At 42.7% G+C, this 19,806-nt stretch overlaps 1 protein-coding gene across 1 annotated transcript in view; it reads left to right on the top strand.

Annotated features, from left to right (window-relative positions):
- Positions 1–19,806, top strand: part of LOC129372736 (chromodomain-helicase-DNA-binding protein 6-like) — a 53,294-nt gene that overhangs the window by 20,716 nt on the left and 12,772 nt on the right. The window contains 37 exon segments of the mRNA XM_055050196.1: positions 2,180–2,333; positions 3,195–3,344; positions 3,524–3,589; positions 3,707–3,765; positions 5,255–5,358; positions 5,361–5,371; positions 5,878–5,938; positions 5,941–5,963; positions 6,043–6,180; positions 7,142–7,263; positions 7,340–7,583; positions 8,154–8,330; positions 8,414–8,557; positions 8,792–8,890; positions 9,605–9,761; positions 9,834–9,963; positions 9,965–10,042; positions 10,695–10,890; positions 11,400–11,505; positions 11,508–11,569; positions 12,050–12,223; positions 12,303–12,413; positions 12,528–12,730; positions 12,824–12,904; positions 12,996–13,114; positions 13,196–13,355; positions 13,573–13,665; positions 13,765–13,846; positions 13,848–13,869; positions 15,524–15,653; positions 16,429–16,507; positions 16,844–16,906; positions 17,129–17,165; positions 17,665–18,043; positions 18,119–18,327; positions 18,541–18,638; positions 18,718–19,464. Of these exon segments, the coding sequence (XP_054906171.1) occupies positions 2,180–2,333; positions 3,195–3,344; positions 3,524–3,589; positions 3,707–3,765; positions 5,255–5,358; positions 5,361–5,371; positions 5,878–5,938; positions 5,941–5,963; positions 6,043–6,180; positions 7,142–7,263; positions 7,340–7,583; positions 8,154–8,330; positions 8,414–8,557; positions 8,792–8,890; positions 9,605–9,761; positions 9,834–9,963; positions 9,965–10,042; positions 10,695–10,890; positions 11,400–11,505; positions 11,508–11,569; positions 12,050–12,223; positions 12,303–12,413; positions 12,528–12,730; positions 12,824–12,904; positions 12,996–13,114; positions 13,196–13,355; positions 13,573–13,665; positions 13,765–13,846; positions 13,848–13,869; positions 15,524–15,653; positions 16,429–16,507; positions 16,844–16,906; positions 17,129–17,165; positions 17,665–18,043; positions 18,119–18,327; positions 18,541–18,638; positions 18,718–19,464 (5,068 nt within the window).

Genomic DNA, 19,806 nt, shown 5'->3' on the forward strand with positions numbered 1-19,806 from the left:
AATCGCATAATAAATTAAAATGAGCGTGATAATTAAAAACTCCTGCTCTTTTTGAAGCTCTACCTTCAGGACGTCGTAACAACATGGCTCCTCTATTAACCCTTTAACGACGCCTTCACCAGCATTTCTCTGAGACGTAGCTCCTACAATGAGTTCCACCAGGTGTTTGCTAATTGCTGCTGGCTAGTCTGAAGGAGCTGAGTGGGGGAGGAGCTGCACCTCGAAGGTGGAGCTTGTTCCACCCAGGGGTTTTGCACAACTCAATGGTTGGTATGGAGATTAAAGGATTTCTCAAACATGCATGAAAGAGTGAAAGCAACATGCCAGGTGTCTTTTTGATGACAGAATAACATGATGTAAAAATTTATTTTTACATGATACTACCCCTTTAAGAGAGCAATATTCAGTGTGTGAAACCTAAAGTTGCTGCCAAAGGCCACAAACATTGACAGTTTTTGCTATGCTTGATTGTAATGCAGCAGTCTCCCAAACAATCCCTGCATTGACAGGCTTAAATTTCATTCAAACTGGCTTAAAAGTCTTAAATTTGACTTGCTAAAACCTGCAGATATCCCTTTATTAGAAACTTCACTGATACTGAAAATACCTAACTTTGAGTGTATTTCCTTTCCTCAAAAAAGTGTTTTTGACAGAGCAGGTGGTGCATTCAGTGATCAGAAAAGGATCAGATTTCTGAGTTTTTTGGTCAGTCTGTTCCTGTCAAAAGCTTAATTCCTCGATTTCAAATGAAACTTGAAGGAGCCAAACTGCTGAGCAGAACCCAACCTGCATGAAATCATGAACTGGGTCTGGATGTAGGAGCAGATTTTACAGCCGGTAAATTAAACTGCTCAGAACATCATTAAACTCATCAGAGACTATTATGGTCTGTCTTTAGAGCGCCTGAAGATCCTTAAAGATGCAACCAACCCGGATCCAACCGGTTCAGCCAGTTGCTGCCTGCTAACAGATTTAGGAGCTGTTTGTTTCCTCAGGCTACAGAAACTAATATTTGTACAAATTCATAATTAAGATTTACACCTTGGATTTGAGAGTGTTGTCTCTTTAACAACCCATAATCATGATTTGACGATCTGATCAGGAGCAGAGAGGAAGTTCAAGCATGGAAGAATGTAATGAAGGAAAAATAAAGGAATGAAAGCAAAACAAACCTCAGAGGATGAAGTGAAGGGATCTGTCCACCAGGTCACGTCTGCATGGTTAACAGTAATCACCACAACTTTGCTGCTACATTTAGTGACATTTCACACAATCAGTGAGCAGTCTGCAAATCCTTTGAAAAGTCTTAAATTCAGGTCTTAAAAGTCTTAAATCGATCCATCTAAATTAAGGCTTTAAAATGTCTTAAATTAGCATATTTAAGGCCAAATGTAGGTTGGCCTTAAATATACTAATCTCAGGTCTTAAATTTGATTGTTGCTGGACTATTTGAACTCGTATTTTTTCTTGCAAAACTTTTATGTCAGGCAGAAATTTGAGTCATAACTGTGACTTGAGGCTAATATACTACTGTTAGCCAACTGGCTAACTAGCTTTTTTTTGTGTCCATCCTGGGTAATGGGTGTAAATGAATCATCGTCACTTCTGTTGCCAACCGAATCAACCACTATATTTACATGTTTTTTAAAATTTTCATTTAAATTTTATTCCAGGTTACTCAGCTTTTTGGAAATAATTTGATGTTTTTTGCGAAAGGAGCCGGTTTACTCGAGAACGTAACAAGCCGTTACCTAGCAACCCAGCAAAGTTCCAGAACATTTGGTCAGCCGTGTGCTTTTATTGCTTTTATTTTTATGACATTTAAATTAAATTTCAATTTGAAGAAATACTTGCATACCAAAACAAATGCAAAAAAATCAAACCCAGTGCAGGACTGGATGGTTCATAAATGGATTTCTTCCTACACCCCAACTATAATAACAACACTGTTTCACTTTGAGTTCTAAAGGGTTTAGGTAAGTCAAGGAAATGTAATTTAATTTATATAGAACATTTTCAGCAACAAGGCAAATCAAAGTTAGCTGAAAATGCTAACTTTGATTCTTGCTGTGCGTCTCGCTTCTTCTTTCCCATCCCAGCTTTGAAACTGAAAACAAATATTTAGACTTACGTTCTTATCCAACTTTCTGGTTGTGAAAGAATGCTGCTGTTCCTTCAGAGACCCGGGTGCGGCGCCGCTGGAGAAGAAGAAGAAAGGGAAGAGGAGAAAGCTGGAGCTGGCCGTCCAGGAGGGGGCGGAGAGCGACGACACCACCTCAACTTCGGCGCTCAACATGGGAGGCGACGACAGCCAGGACGCCCTGGACAGCGCTGTGAGTTCAGGAGGAATAAAGACTGAATAACAAAATGCATAAAGTAAAACTAGACAGCTAATTAAAAATAAAAGTATCCCAAAGTCAAGTTTTATGACTATTAGTAAACTGTTTCCAGTGTTGGTCAAGTTACTTGGAAATACTAAATTGGTTTCTAATAGACCTGTTGCAATAAGCAATTAATTAATTCATTAATCAATTAATGGCATAAAAAATTAAAACAAGCTTGATCATTTCCATTTGTGTCATTTAGTGTTTTTTCTTTTTTTTTATCAAAAGCTGGATAATAAACATCTTCATTCTGGTGCTTTGGTTTCGACTAGGCCTTTTAGTTGAATTGTCCCAGAATTTATTGCGATAAGCTATAATATTATTGTTTTGAGACCATTTTCTAGTAATAAAATGATAATGGCGCTATAATGCCAGAACATTTTATACTCACAGATCAATAAACTTAGAATCCTAGCGAACATTTAACACTGGAAGCGGAAGACATTTTAAATACCCCAAATGAATAAAACAACAAATAAAATGATTTATTTTATATCAAAACAGCAAACTGAAGTCTTTAGTCGTCCAGTTTTTGGTAAAAAGAGACAAAAGAGGAAAACAATAAATCATGCAAATGGAAACCATTTAGCTTATTTTAATTTATTATCCGGTTGTTTGATTTGATGCTTATTGCGACATGCTTACATTATTTGTAGGACATTTTGTTGACGGGGACTTCATAATTCATTTTATTTGTTGTTTTGTTTAGTTATTCCTACCATGGTCAAGAACCTTTAAAGTCTGAAAAATTGTTTCCAGTAAGTGGTTTTCAAACAGCTTTGTTTGTTTCGTCCGCGGCCCGTTCTGCAGAAGCGGCGTTCGGGTCGACAGGTCAAAAGGAGGAAGTACAACGAAGACTTGGACTTCAAGGTGGTGGACGACGACGGAGAGACGATCGCCGTTCTGGGAGCCGGACGCATCTCGGCGCTCAACGCTACGGCTCTGGCATGGCAGGCAGAAGTAAGACACCGCTCACATTTCTGGTCCGATTCGGAAAAATCTGCCTGGAAAAAAACAAAAAGATTCATCCAGGTTATGGGTTTCAATGGTTTAAATGTTCTGGCAATTTCTAGTTGTTTTCTGCAGTTTATGTAATGGTTCTGCTGTTTGAGTGAAGATGTTTTGTTTCTGTTTCTCAGGAACCTCCAGAGGACGAGGCCAACATCATCGAGAAAATCCTGGCTGTCAGAAAAATGAATAAAGAGGTAAAAAAAAATTCTACCTTTTCTTAAAATCCTGAGTCATCCAGATTATAAATTACTTTTATTTCAGAAATAATGTTGGTTGATTTTCCTAACAATGTGCATTTAATTTCTCTCTAGACTTCATCAGAGGACCAAACGGAGGACATGGAGGAGTTTTATGTCAAATACAGAAATTTGTGAGTCTCTTTATAAACTTTTGATTTTGTTCAATTTTTAAAACAAATATTCTGATTTATGGTTTATTTATCTACTTCTGCTGACTTAATTTACTGCGCTCTATTAAGAAAGTATTAAAACCCCATTTACAAGGATATTTAACTATGTAGCAGTGGGGGGTTTGCTCACATGTTTGTGCCTTTGTGTAAGAAAATCCCAAATAAATCCAAACTTCTTCAGATTCAATACATTTTCAAATATTTGTTTAATGATTTAACTCAGAAACAGAGAATAGCTGTTAGCGTAATTATGGCCACCAATGTGAACATGTTTGATCAGTTGAATTTTATTGGACTTGATATTTTCACACCAAGTCCAAATCAAAGCGGATCCCGAGTTATTCCTGCATTAATTTATTAAAATAAACATTTCAAGCTGTTTTTATGTTGACATTCCATGTCTGACTGGATCCTGACCTGAACTGAGCTCTGTTAAAAATCCTTCGTTGAACATTTTTATGACATTTATTTGGCTTTTGCCCTCTAACAGCAGTTTGTGTTTAGAAATGCTGTGTTGTGGTTTTTGGGGGCCGCTGTTCCCAGGCTGCAGTTATTATCCGTTCAGGAAGTGTTTAGCTCTCGCAGTCAGAGCGTCTCCGGAGACTCCTGTGTACTGCACTTATTCTGTCATTTATTCTCCGAGGATGATGAATAAAACATAACTGGATGGATTCGAACTTTACATTTTCCTCCACTTTGTTAGGATTAATTTATTTGTGCATCATAAAGTTGCAGGAAAAATCTTATTATTCATAATGATGGGTGGTCATGTTTATAGGCGGTCAATTATGAATGAAATCATGCAAATAAATGTTGCTGTAGTTACAACAGCTGATGCCTTTCCAGTGGATTTACAGTTTGAGACATTTTTTCAACGTCTAACTTAAAATGATTTCTAGACTTTATTCCTCCTCTGAGTGCCTGCATGAAAAATCTGTGAATTGATTAAAAACAAGTTTCTCCAACCGTCCAGATTATTCTCCGTTTGCTTCATGATCCTAATTAAAAAGGGGAATCTATGTAGAAATGTCGACAGAAGTGGAATAAGGCTACTGAAAAAATTATCATCTTAACCTCAGAATTCTGACTCTGTTTTAATCAAAATAAAAATTCTGACTTTCATTAAAATTCTGAAATTTTAATGTAATAAAATTCAGATTTTTTCAAAGTCAAAGTTCTGTCTCTTTTTTTTCCCAATTAAAATTTTGACCTTTTTAAATTAACATTCTGATTGTTCAGGATTCTGTCTTTTCCCTGAATTGGGATTTAAATTTTTTTTAAATCAAAAGTTGTATTTCTGAGAAAAATGTCAGATTTCCAAATCCTGTCCTGTAAGTTTCTGCCATTAATTCATACTGAACTTTATTGGTTTTGTATCCAAATGGAGAAAAACTGAGTGAAAGCTGCATGATTTAAATCATCTTTTTGCTTTTCTGTTTTACGCCTGTAGTTCCTACCTGCACTGCAAATGGGCCACTTTGGAAGAACTGGAGAAAGATCCCAGAATCCACCAGAAGATCAAACGATTCCGGACCAAACAGGCTCAGATGAAGCACTGTTCACTGAGGTGAAACTTCCTGGAGTGATTAACCAATTATTGAATGTATGGTCAACTCATTTAGAAATTGATTGATCGACAATACAGACTAAAAAAAAAGTCAATTTGTTGAAAGAACAAAACACAAATATTGAAAAGATGAAAAGTCTTACTAATCTGTTCTACCAGAACTTCTCAAGCGGCAGAGTTACTTTGTTCAGATTCTGTGAAATTAATCTCCTTTTTCTTTCTAATTATTAAAAAAAAACAGAAAATCCCTTCGATGTGTTGATGTTAAGTCGTGCAGAAAGGCCTGAGGTGTGAAGTTACAAGTATAGTTTTAAGCGACACATGATGGTTATTAAAGAAATACTGTTATTGCATTGTTATTTAAAATATAATTTTAATGATTAGTTTAACTGCATTTTAAATCAAAGTGCCAAATCAGTAATTTTTCCAAATCAGAATAATTTATGAAGAATATGATCACTGAGCTGATCACTGCCAGTCGATAATCTCCGTTTTTCCCCCTTCAGCCCGACGACGACATTTTCAACCCAGACTACGTGGAGGTGGACCGCGTCCTGGAAGTGGCCGTTACACGGATACGGAGACGGGCGAGGTACGTTCCCAGACAGGAAGTTTCATTTGCTGGAGGTTGTTGAGGGCGGCGACGCAGCGTGTGCTTCTTCCGGCTGCAGGAGGTGACCCACTACCTGGTGAAGTGGTGCAGCCTGTCGTATGAGGAGGCGACCTGGGAGCTGCAGGAGGACCTGGACCCGGAGAAGGTCCGGGAGTTCGAGGAGATCCAGAAGCGTCCGGCGGACCTCAGACACATGGTGAGAGAAACGAAAAGAAACCACGTTCAAGTCCTGACGAGTGACGGCGTGAAAGCGATCAGCATGTCAGATCTCTGTTGATTCAAATGCACTTTACTATTTGATCTAGCTTTATTTCACATATACTAAATAACCATCATGTTACATCCAAGTGGCTGCAGATAATAACTGTACAAGCAAAATATAAGTGCAAAAATTAGCACATCTGTGGAAAAATAAAGTAAAAATAAAGAGAGTAAATCGATGAAGATAAAGATATAAATGAAACATTTTACAATGCAGCATAATTATTTAAATAATGAATAATAAAATCTTCCACCTATAAGAAACATAAATAAAAACTTGTATGGAAAATAAAAACCATTTAATTAATAAATAGTGAATAAATAAAAATCTTTTTATAGTCAGCCCATAAAATGTAATAAACGTATTAATAAATCAGAGACCCATAGTTAACCCAATAATATGGTAAATAAATTAATAAAACTTGTAAATAAAACTAAATTAATTGATACAGTAAAAAACTCCTTATTTTTAGCATAAAATATGATAAATTAATAAAAATAACTAAAATAATTAAGCAAATAAACCTTCTCCTTAATCAGTCCATGTAATATGATAAATATAATAATAAAAGTAAATTAATTTAAAAAAATTTAAATATGACAAATAGATAAAAAATGAATTAAAAAGTAACTAAAAGAAAATTTAAAAATGTCCTTTTAATCAGCCCATGTAATATGATAAACAAATAAAATAGATAAATTAATAAATAAGTAAAATGGAAAAAATAAATGAATTGAAAGATTAGTATAATAATAATAAAAAATAATACAAAATAAAAATCACTTTGAAAAAATAAATGTTTCTTTGCTTGAAAAAAGTATAAAATAAAAGTTCTTTAATTTTTTATTTTGTTTATTAATCTTGGAAAGATTATTTTAAATTTTCCGCCTGGCAGGAACGCCCACCTCCAGATAAATGGCAGAAGCTGGAGCGCTCCAGAGATTACCGGAACGGAAACCAGCTCAGAGAATACCAGTTGGAGGGAATGAACTGGTTGATGTTCAACTGGTACAACAGGTGAGAGCCCAGGCCCACTGGGAAGCCTTTTCCTGTTTCTGGCCTCTTCCCTCCCGCTCACCTTCTGCTCGTTTCAGGAAAACTGCATCCTGGCAGATGAAATGGGTTTGGGAAAGACGATCCAGTCGATCACATTTCTGTACGAAATCTTCAACATGGGCATCCGCGGGCCGTTCCTCATCATCGCGCCGCTGTCCACCATCACCAACTGGGAGCGGGAGTTTCGCACCTGGACGCACATGAACGTCATCGTGTACCACGGCTCGCAGATCAGCCGCCAGATGATCCTGCAGTACGAGATGTTCTACAGAGACCAGCAGGTAGGAAGTCAGGAGGTGAAAGGTCACCTGCGCCTCGGTGGCGTCCAGAAATTCATCTAGCTAAAACTAAAGCCATGAAATGTCACGGCACTTTTCAGTAAGGCAGAAGTTTGAGTCGCATGCAGACGGTTGAGGCTAACGCTAACTAGCAGCTAATTATTGGCTTATTAGCTTTATTGCTACATCAGTAGCCGGTTAGGTTGCCATGGTTTTTGCTCCATCGCCAGTGGATTAGCCAGTTTGATAAATTAGCTAAGTGGCTAAACTAGCAAACTGGCTGGCGAAGACGTTCATCTGCACCGTTGTCCTCAAAACGCTGTAATTTCACTTTTTAAAAGTTGACTTTAAATACAACTGGATGTTAATACTGGCAGAAATTATGAGACAGGAAGTTTTTTAATAACTACGTAGTTTAATAACGATTGTGTTTTTTTAACATTAGTGCAGTGACATTAACGTTCTGCGCACATTTGTAATGGAATCGCTTCTGATGACAAAACATTTGTCTTAAATTTCATTAATGCTGGTCTTTAAAAGTCCTGAATTTGAGCCGGGAATCCTCTGCTGCAGGGCAACACGATCTCAGGCGGGCTGAAGTTCCACGGCCTGATCACCACCTTCGAGATGATCATGGCCGACTGCCCGGAGCTGAAGAAGCTGCAGTGGCGCTGCGTTGTGATCGACGAGGCCCACCGCCTCAAGAACAGGAACTGCAAGCTGCTGGAGGGACTGAAGCTCATGAACCTGGTCAGCGTCTGTCCGCACGCGCTCAGTCGCGTCTCCGGCTGTGATGCGTGTTGTGAAACATGTTGTGGTCTGCTTCCTGACAGGAACACAAGGTGCTTCTGACTGGAACGCCGCTGCAGAACTCGGTGGAGGAGCTGTTCAGTCTGCTGAACTTCCTGGAGCCGCAGCAGTTTCCCTCGGAGAGCTCCTTCCTGGAGGAGTTCGGAGACCTGAAGACAGATGAGCAGGTGGGTCTGCACGGTCCGGGTCGGCACGGTCCGGGTCGGCACGGTCTGGGTCGGTCCGGGTCGGCACGTCCGGGTCGGCACGGTCCGGGTCGGCACGGTCTGGGTCGGTCCGGGTCGGCACGGTCTGGGTCGGTCCGGGTCGGCACGTCCGGGTCGACACGGTCCGGGTCGGCACCGAGGACGCCAGGACGACGTCGACGTTTGTGTTTTTATCTGCTCTTTGCTCCTCGACAGGTGAAGAAGCTTCAGTCCATTTTAAAGCCAATGATGCTGAGGAGACTGAAGGACGATGTGGAAAAAAATCTGGCGCCAAAAGAGGAAACCATCATCGAGGTTCGGATCTGTCTCCATAAAGTAAAACAAACTGAAATAGTAGCACAAACCTAGCATCTAGTTTACCTTAAAATGCTGTAAAATGTCTTAAATTAACTTAAAGAAACGTAACTTGGCTGTAAATGTTGTCATGAAGGACTATTTCATCACTTTTTTTCTGTGGTGTGTCTTCATTACGTTCAATTACTCAAAGTGGTTGAGGCTAGCGCTAACTAGCTGCTAATACATCCCTCCTCGCTACGTAGCTCTTTTGCGAGATAGAAGACGGTCAATTTCTGCCAAAGTTCCAAGACATTTTGAGATTGAGCTCAAAATCTTTCAAGACAGAAACAAGAACATTTCTGAGTTTGAAAAGTTGTAAATTTGTGAGAAATAAAATCTGAAATTTTCAGAATAATTTTCAAAAAAGTAAAAAAGTTAAATTTTTAAATGTTTTATTTTTCTAGATATTTTCTGAAATTAATTTAAAAAAAAACAAAACAAGGAAAATTCTGAGTCAGAAAAGTTGAACATTGTGAGAAAAAAATAGGAAATTTTGACATAATCTCAGAAAATTTATAGAAAATGCAGGGAAATTTCTGAATATCAAAAGCCTTAAACTTTATTGTGGCTCCACATCCTGACTGGTACATTTTTGTTGCGCAGTCATGGGGTTTCTGTTGGGGATGGTTCAAGTTTCTCCTTATTTTTAGAGCTTTTTGTGTGTGTGTCCAGGTGGAGCTGACAAACATCCAGAAGAAATACTACCGGGCCATCCTGGAGAAGAACTTCTCCTTCCTGTCGAAAGGAGCAAACCAACACAATATGCCGAACCTCATTAACACCATGATGGAGCTCCGAAAGTGCTGCAACCACCCGTACCTGATCACAGGTAGAGCCTCGTTTATGGAGCAAACATTCTTCAGATGTACGACGTTTTTATTCAAACCGTTTCCTTCTTCAGGCGCGGAGGAAAAGATTCTGGAAAGCTTCAAGAAGAGCCACAGCCCGGAGGCGCCGGACTTCCAGCTGCAGGCGATGATCCAGGCGGCCGGGAAGCTGGTTCTGATCGACAAGCTGCTGCCAAGCTGCTGTCGGGGGCCACAAGGTGCTGATCTTCTCCCAGATGGTCCGATGCCTGGACATCCTGGAGGACTACCTCATCCAGAGGCGGTGAGCCCGATCATCACAGGCAGACTCTGATTCCAGTCCAAATTAATCCATGAAGCACATGATAAATAATTAAAACAAACTCAGTAGTTTCCATTTCATGATGTAGTATTTTTCTCTCTTTCTACTAGAAACTGGTTGATAAGACTTCAGTCTGGTGCTTTTATTTTGAAGGACAATTTGCTTACAGACACTTCATAATTCATTTTATTTGTTGTTTTGTTTATTTTGGGTATTAAAATGTCTTTCAGTGTGACATTTTCTATAGAATTCAAACTTTATTAATATCAAGCAATAACAATTAAATGTCCTAATGAAAAAAATAAAACTAAATATATGAGTGGAAAATTTTGTTTTTTTAATGTGGAGTTTAGTTTTATTTATTTATTTTAAATATAAATGCATGAAATAAAACTGGAGTTATAAAATAAGTGAAATATATAAAGTAGCTCAACAAAATAAAAAAATAAACGGTGAAATAAAAATATATCTTGAAATAAATAAAATTGAGATTTTATTTATTTTTTATTTTTATTTAAATAAAAAAAATTTATTTTCAGAAACTTTTACTTTATTTTACTTTCACAGTGCAGTGTAGAAAACCACAGTTAATAACAGCCACAGTTTCCATAAATCTGCTTGTTGGTTCGTTCAGCTACACGTACGAACGCATCGACGGCCGAGTGCGAGGGAACCTGCGGCAGGCGGCCATCGACCGGTTCTGCAAGCCCGACTCGGACCGCTTCGTGTTCCTGCTCTGCACCCGGGCCGGAGGCCTGGGCATCAACCTTACGGCCGCCGACACCTGCATCATCTTCGACTCGGACTGGAACCCGCAGAACGACCTGCAGGTGAGTCAGCGAGCCGGGAGACACAGGCCGGCTTAGGCTGGACCGGAGCGGGTCGGACCGGACCGGACCGGACCGGACTGGATCTGGGCTGTCAGAAGCCCTGAGAGAGAAGTTCTGATGTCAACTGCTGCTTTAGTTGCCACTTGTTTTATGTAAAACATGTTCACGTCCCCTGGCTTATGGAAGACCATTAGTGCCACTGAAAAAAGTCAGAATTCTGAAGAAAAAAATGTGTATTTTGAGAAAATTTTGAGAAACAAGTCAGAGTTCTGAAAAAGTATTTGGGGAGAAAAAAATATGAATTCTGATAAAGTGTGAATTTTGAGAAAATAGTCTGAATTTTGATTTTAGGCAACATTTGGAGAAAAAAATTTGAATGTCAAAATTCCAGTAGGCTGAAGTTTATTAAACCAGCTTAGTTTTTAAATTGGTCCATTCAGTTAAACCACATTCTTTTTACATTTCTGCTCACGTTGATTTGTCTGAGCCTTTTATGTTGTGTTTTTCAGGCTCAGGCTCGATGCCATCGGATCGGACAGAGCAAAGCGGTGAAAGTCTACAGACTGATCACCAGAAACTCGTACGAGAGGGAAATGTTCGACAAGGCCAGCCTGAAGCTGGTTTGGACAAAGCCGTTCTTCAGGACATCAACCGCAAAGGAAGCCTCAACGGGGTGAGAGTCTGAATAACGAGGAAACAGGAGGAAAAGCTCAGCGTTTGGAAAGTGCTTGATTTCTGTCAAAATAATCCTTGAAATTCAAACTACACAGTTTTGTAATAAAATGCATTCTAATATTTGTTTGAAAACCTAAATTTGGAAAAAAATATTTACAGCTGAAACCAGATAATTTTATAAAACTAAGAAAAATAATTTTTTACCTTATTAGCTATTTTTCCATTAACCGTAAAATCACTTAAATTCGAGAGACATTTCATAAAATTTAGTTATAGTTCAGTTCAACTTGTCCCTGAAATCTGTCACAAAACATTATTTATACCAGTAATAAATGGGATCATGTAATCCTGAATTGAGGCCGTTTTTGGTTTATTTGATTGATTTTTGTCTCCAAAGTGTGGTGCTGCAAGAGCTTGAAAACGGACCTTGAAAATGCTTGAGAAGTTCTTGAATTTCAGTGTTTTGTTTGGTGCTGCAGGGCAGCAGCTTTCTAAGCTGGAAGTGGAGGATTTGTTGAAGAAGGGAGCGTACGGCGCGCTGATGGACGAGGAAGACGAAGGCTCCAAGTTCTGCGAGGAAGACATCGATCAGATCCTGCAGAGGCGAACGCAGACCATCACCATCCAGTCTGAAGGGAAAGGCTCCACGTTTGCAAAGGTTTGATACTTTCTGCTAAATTTATTAATTCTGCTCATAAAACAGTTTTTAAGATTTATTTTCGTTTCTTCTTCTTCAGGCCAGCTTTGTGTCGTCCGGCAACAGAACGGACATTTCTTTAGACGATCCAAACTTCTGGCAGAAATGGGCAAAAATCGCTGAGGTGGAAATCGACTCCAGATCAGAGAAGGCACGATGTCCCTTAAATGTTTATTTGCTGTGTGATGCAAAACAAATTCAGGCAAGTGTCGAAAAAAATCCAAATTATTTTATGTCCCGTCCTCCTTTCTCTCCGGCTGCCCAGGAGTCCCTGGTGATCGACACGCCGCGCGTCAGGAAACAAACCCGCCACTACAACTCCTTCGAGGACGACGAGCTGATGGAGTTTTCCGAGCTGGACAGCGACTCGGAGGAGCGGCCGTGCCGGACCCGCCGCCTCGGCGAACGCACCCGGCGGTACCTCCGCGCCGAATGCTTCAGGGTGGAGAAGAACCTCCTGATCTTCGGGTACGACGCCCAGATTCTCCCAGTGTGTCGTGCTGACGGTTCACAGTGTGAGATCTGCAGCGGCGTGTTGTTCATTTAAATCTTGGTTTCCAGTTGGGGTCGGTGGAAGGACATCCTGAACCACGGTCGGTTCAAATGGCACCTGGCAGAGAGAGACATGGAGGTCATCTGTCGGTAAGAAAAATACTAAATAATTGATAATGGCTGAACTTTCCTTGTTGTAAGTGAAAGCATTCAGACATAATTTGACTGTTTTATTTTTTAGGGCACTGCTGGTTTACTGCCTGAAACACTACAAAGGTGACGACAAGATCAAGAGCTTCATCTGGGATCTGATCTCTCCTTCTAAAGACGGACAGGACCAGGCGCTGCTCAACCATTCGGGTTAGATTTTCTCTGCCCACACGTGACGCGTTCTGCTTTATTTTTGCCCGTTCAGGTTGACGCGTCTCGTTGTGCGCGCAGGTCTGTCTGTTCCGGTTCCTCGGGGCAGAAAGGGGAAGAAGCTGAAGAATCAGCTGAACGTTCCCGACGTTAAAAACGCTGACTGGCTGGTCCACTGTAACCCTGAGGTGGTGCTGCAGGACGAGAGCTACAAGAAACACCTCAAACAGCACTGCAACAAGTCAGTACAGGAGCTCAGATTGAGTAAACGCTAGAAGGTTTTTCTCTAGCTTAGTTTTAAAGGAACCATGTAGAATATATGATGGAGGAGCTGCAACCTTTTCTCCCCTCAATCCAGATGAATAAAACTCATTTTGAGCAGCTGATGTCCTCCTCTCAGTGCACTTTACATGTTACACTAGTTTAGCTTCAGTTTTCGTTTTCAACCTTTGCCTCAGGGTGCTGCTGAGGGTGAGGATGCTGTACTACCTGAAGGTGGAGGTTCTGGGTGAGGCTGCTAATCAGTCTCAGGAGGGGTACCTGCCAGGTACGTAGCAAACATGGAGGATGTAGAAGAAAATCAAGAGGAAAGGACTCGATAAATGGTGCAGATCTTGACGGTAACAGCTGGATTATTTGTGCGCCGACAGTAAGCTGGAGGTGTCGCTTCCCGACATCGACTACATCGAGATCCCAGTGACTTGGTGGGACGCAGACGCTGACAAGTCTCTCTCTCATCGGAGTCCACAAACACGGTGAGACTCGGAAAGTTTCTGTCATTTCATCAGAGTAACGCTGAGATTACAGCTGAGGTTACTGCTGAGATTACCGCTGAGATTACAGCTGAGGTTACTGCTGAGATTACAGCCGAGATTACAGCTGAGATTACTGCTGAGATTACTGCTGAGATTACTGCTGAGATTACAGCTGAGATTACTGCTGAGATTACAGCTGAGATTACTGCTGAGATTACAGCTGAGATTACTGCTGAGATTATTGCTGCGATTACAGCTGAGGTTACTGCTGAGATTACTGTTGAGATTACAGCTGAGATTACTGCTGAGATTACTGCTGAGATTACTGCTGAGATTACAGCTGAGATTACTGCTGAGATTACAGCTGAGATTACTGCTGCGATTACAGCTGAGATTACAGCTGAGATTACTGCTGAGATTGCTGTTGAGATTACAGCTGAGATTACTGCTGAGATTACTGCTGAGATTACAGCTGAGATTACTGCTGAGATTGCTGTTGAGATTACAGCTGAGATTACTGCTGAGATTACAGCTGAGATTACTGCTGAGATTACAGCTGAGATTACTGCTGAGATTACAGCTGAGATTACTGCTGAGATTGCTGTTGAGATTACAGCTGAGATTACTGCTGAGATTACAGCTGAGATTACAGCTGAGATTACTGCTGCGATTACAGCTGAGATTACAGCTGAGATTATTGCTGAGGTTACTGCTGAGATTACTGCTGAGATTACTGCTGAGATTACAGCTGAGATTACAGCTGAGATTGCTGTTGAGATTACAGCTGAGATTACAGCTGAGATTACTGCTGAGATTACAGCTGAGATTACTGCTGAGATTACTGCTGAGATTATTGCTGAGGTTACTGCTGAGATTACTGCTGAGATTACTGCTGAGATTACTGCTGAGATTACTGCTGAGATTATTGCTGAGGTTACTGCTGAGATTACTGCTGAGATTACTGCTGAGATTACAGCTGAGATTACAGCTGAGATTACTGCTGAGATTACTGCTGAGATTATTGCTGAGATTACAGTTGAGTAATCTCAGTGTTGCGTCCCGATTCACAGAGGCCGCTTCCAAACCTGTCAACCTGTAATAAAGTGCAATCTGACATTTTTAAAGCCTAAAACTGGAAAACATTCGTTGGAGTTGAAACCAGATTTTTTGTTCTAATAAAAAACTAAAAATGTTTTTCTCACAGTGTGTCAGACTGAACTTCTCTGGTTGTAGGAATTAACCGGGGTTGGGGTTGCTAGGTAACGGGGCTGGCTGGCTGGGGTTGCTAGGTAACGGGGCTGGCTGGCTGGGGTTGCTAGGTAACGGGGCTGGCTGGCTGGGGTTGCTAGGTAACGGGGCTGGCTGGGGTTGCTAGGTAACAGGGCTGGCTGGGGTTGCTAGGTAACGGGGCTGGCTGGAGTTGCTAGGTAACGGGGCTGGCTGGGGTTGCTAGGTAACGGGGCTGGCTGGCTGGGGTTGCTAGGTAACGGGGCTGTATTGCCTGTTCCTGGAAATGTTTGAAAACTTCCCTTGAAAATGCAAATTTTCTCACTTTGTAGTTTCTGGTAATCTTTGCGTGAATTTAATGAAACCTGAGCAGCATTTTGCTTCCTGCTGTGCGTTTTACCAGTTTTCTGCTCCTGTCCGCTGACAGGATACGAGCGGTACAACGCCATGCGGGCCGATCCAGACCTCTGCTTCCTGGAAAGAGTCGGGATGCCGGACGTCACCGCTCTGTCTGCAGAGCAGGGAGGACCGGAGGCGGCTGCCGAACTGACGGACAGGTGAAAATTATGATTAATTCTCCCCCCCAAAAAAAACATTTAATTTGCATTTAAAGACTTCAGACTTTCTATTTAGACAGGAAAAGGTTGAATAAATCATTGGAGAAAGGTAAAATAAATTAAGTTTTGTTGACTTGCAGCAGTAGGAGGTAAAAAACTGCTACTAGATGATTCCCTTCTGGATATAAATGAACTTTTATTTCTATTTTTTCCCGTTTTTAAATCAAAAGTGGAACTTTTTATGCTTTGCTAGATGAATTTTATTGCACAAAACAGATCAATTTCTCTTCTTTATTATCCTTAAATTGCAAAAACACAGAAAATCCTATCGAGTCATTTTGATCTAGTTCCTAAGACAAAACTAACTCAAAAGTGACTTTTCAGCGAGTTGTAGGAACTTGTTAGAGTAGATGATATGAAAGAAACTGTTGCACGTTTTACTTGAAGTGTCACTCTTCTTACTTTAGTAAATTTTCTGGATTCTTTTCCCACTGTGAATAACTGAATAAAAAATTCAGTTCCTTGTTTGGTAAAAGATTTATAAGAAAAGAAACTTATTTGGAAAAAAGTTTCTTTTGCCTGACTTTATTATTTATGTTATTTAAATAAATTGTTGTCATTTTGCTATTTGAAATACCAACATTTCCATTTATCTTTATATTTTGGTTCATCTGATGGAAATTTTGTAATATTGCTGATTGTTCTAATCAGTTGAACAGCTGCTCTGATGATCGATAGATTTCCCTCCTTCGATGTCTTTTCTTTTCCCTGCCAGCAGCTGTAAAACGGAGGAGGCGAAGGAGAAGCTGGAAAGCAAAGCGAACGGAGAGGAGGATCAAGACGACCCCAGACAGGTAGAGCTCCGGGTTTTTGCTCTTTTGTTGCTTTCTCTGGTAGAAATCTGCCTTCTGGATGATGTAAAAGCAGCAGGTTGGAACTCATCGTTTACAACTTTTTATTGCTTATTGATGGATGCTAAGAGAGCTTGGGGCGCTGCAGCTTTAAGAAAACGCACACAACCTGTTAAAATACAGGAAAACACCAGAAACTGCACTGGAATCTGAAATGTCTCCAAACGGCGTCTCTCAGACAAAAAACTGCTTTTTCATCTGGAAATGAGTCCTGGACTGTAATCGATGAAGAAAAGCAGCTAAAAGCCATCAGAAAACATTTTATTTTGTTTTTCTGAGGGGGAGGAAACAGGTTCCAGCATCGACGCGTCAGAGAAGCCCGACAGCACGGCTCAGGCCGAGGCGGCGGAGCAGCAGCAGCAGCAGCAGCTCCAGCAGCAGCAGCAGCAGCTCCAGCAGCAGCAGCTCCAGCAGCAGCAGCAGCTCCAGCAGCAGCAGCAGCAGCTCCAGCAGCAGCAGCAGCAGCTCCAGCAGCAGCAGCAGCAGCTCCAGCAGCAGCAGCAGCAGCTCCAGCAGCAGCAGCAGCAGCTCCAGCAGCAGCAGCAGCTCCAGCAGCAGCAGCAGCTCCAGCAGCAGCAGCAGCAGCAGAAAGACGTTCCAGGTGAAGAACGCTTCCCCTTAGCCAGCCAACCAGGATGCTTTCACTAAGACCTGTCACAATTAGCAATAAATCAATTAACTGCATCATAAATTAAAAGATTTCCATTTTCTACCAAAGTCTGGATGATAAACGTCTTCAATCTGGTGTTTTGGTCTCAACTATTCTCTTTTCTGAAGGACAATTTTGTTTGATAATTAATTTTATTTGTTGTTTTGTTTATTTATTTAAAATATTTTCCAATTCTAGTGTTAAATGCTTATTAGAATTTAAAGTTTTTCATCAATATTATTAACTTAAATAAAGTTACCTAAAACTAAATGCCTTTATTTTGTTGAAAAGTTACTTGTGCTTTAGTTTGTCTTATCTGGAGTGAACTAAACTGTTCACTGCAGAAACTGGACCAGAAAAACTTGCTCATATTTTCTACGTTTGCATTTTGAAGCTCCACTAAAGTTCAGTGGAAAATCTGAACTTTTCTTCAAACCGTTTTCCTCCACAGATTCTCAGACGCCGGCTGAGCCCTGCAGCCAAGACGGACCCCTGGTCACCACGACGATGACGGGCACCGGGTCGGGCGTGGCGTCTCTTCACGTGGTCCAGGCGCGGCCGCTGTGGCCCACCGGCCCGGCCCTGACGGCCCGGTTCCGCCGCCTCATCACGGCCTACCAGCGCTTCACGCTGCGCAGGGAGCCTCTGCTGCGGCACGACTTCCTGCTGCACGACGGCCTGGTCGGCATGACGATGGGGGGCGCGGGGTCGGCTCACCACGGCGGCGGCGGCGGCGGCGGGCCGCTGGCCTGGCAGCTGGGCGAGGAGCTGAGGAGGTGCTCGGTGGTTTCCACCGAGACGGATCCGTTGTTCCTGGAGTGGCAGAGGAGGTGACGCCGCTGCAGATTGTCGTTTTATCGGGTTTTCCCCGGCATCAGGGATTCATCCCTGCGGTTCTGTTCCAGGTGGACCCGCCGGGAGCAGGCGGACTTCTACCGCACCGTTTCGTCCTTCGGCGTCGTCTACGACCCGGAGAGGAAGGCGTTCGACTGGTCCCAGTTCAGAGCGCTGGCCCGGCTGGAGAGGAAGACGGACGAGAGCCTGGAGCGATACTTCAACTCGTTCGTCAACATGTGCAGGACGGCCTGCAAGCTTCCGCCGAAGAAGGAAGAAGGTACAGAGGCTCAAAATGGCCGCCGGGAAACTCTACCAAAGCTCTGCCAACTTTGGTAGAGCTTTTCTGAATTTCTCTGGGGGCGGAGCTTAGTCACACTTTAAAATGCAGTGAATCTTAATTTTTCTGTGTACGTCTTACCATCAGGAATAAATGCAGAACTTTTGCTAAACAGGACGTTTAATCTTGATAATCTCCACTTTGTTTCCTCAGGGTTGACGGATTCTGGCGTTCTCGTGGAGCCGCTGACCGAAGAGCGCGCCGCCAGGACGCTGTATCGCATCGAGCTGCTGAGGAAGATCCGAGAGCAGGTCGGGTCTCTGCAGAAACGGTTTGCTTTTCTGGGCCTCCGTCGTTGAAGCGGTTCTAAAACTTGGTGTCGACCTGCAGGTGCTGCGCCACCCGCTCCTGTCGGCCCGCCTCCAGCTGTGCCGCCCGTCCCTCTACCTCCCCGTCTGGTGGGAGAGCGGGAAGCACGACCGGGACCTGCTGGTCGGCGCGGCCCGCCACGGCCTGAGCCGCACCGACTTCTACATCCTCAACGATCCGCAGCTCAGCTTCCTGGAGGCTCACAGGAACTACGTCAGGCGGCACCCCGCTCATCTTCATCCCCATCATCACCCTCACCACCCTGGGATGGCGGCGTCTTCGTCGCAGATTCCTCACTGCTGCCTGTACGAGTCGGGGCTCGGCCATCACTCCCCTCAGCCTCCGGAGTATCCGCACCAGGCCTCCAACCACCACCAGCACCACCAGCAGCCGCCGCCCACACCCTCGCCCTCCTCTTCCTCATCCTCCTCCTCTCACCCCCACCTTCAGCCTCCGCCGCTGGACGCCGGGGACTCCGGCTCGCCCAGCCTGGGCATGGTGCCGGGGTCGCGGGTGGACTTCCTGGACTGCGCCCCGTTGGATGAGACGCTGGAGCTGGGAGCGCTGCACGGAGGGAAGGTCTCCAAGGACGCGCTCAACGGATTCCCCTTCAACTCCGCCACCGGCGGTCAGAGCATGCTCAACTCGTACGGAGTGGGCGGAGCCGACCTGGACGCCAACCTGAGGAGCGACGTCCTGGTGGGTGAGCAGGGGTCATCGGAGGAAACGGGGCTGCTGGCGCCGTCGGTGGAGCTGGATCAGCTACAGGTACGCAGCGTCTCGGACCAGTCAGAGAACAGGTGACGTAATTAAAATGTTACATCAAGTTTATTTGTGTAGCACAAGGCGGTTCGAAGGACTTTACGCCAACCGTACTTTAGAGAAATAAGAAGAAGAGAGAGGAAAACAGGCCCACAGGAAGCGTCCCGATCCTCCTGCTGAGCCGATCCAGGCCACCTTACAGTTCATCTGTTGTTTTTGAAAGATTTAAAATATAGCAAAGTAGAGTTATTATTTTTTCCCTCAGAGTGGTTCAGTTTCAGATTGAACAGCATTAGATATAAAACTGAGATGAGCAGAAAAAAGTCACCACCTGAAGCTGGTTTAGTT

The sequence above is a fragment of the Poeciliopsis prolifica genome, unplaced genomic scaffold, assembly GCF_027474105.1.
Source record: "Poeciliopsis prolifica strain line A6 unplaced genomic scaffold, Auburn_PproV2 SCAFFOLD030, whole genome shotgun sequence".
Classification (NCBI taxonomy): domain Eukaryota; kingdom Metazoa; phylum Chordata; class Actinopteri; order Cyprinodontiformes; family Poeciliidae; genus Poeciliopsis; species Poeciliopsis prolifica.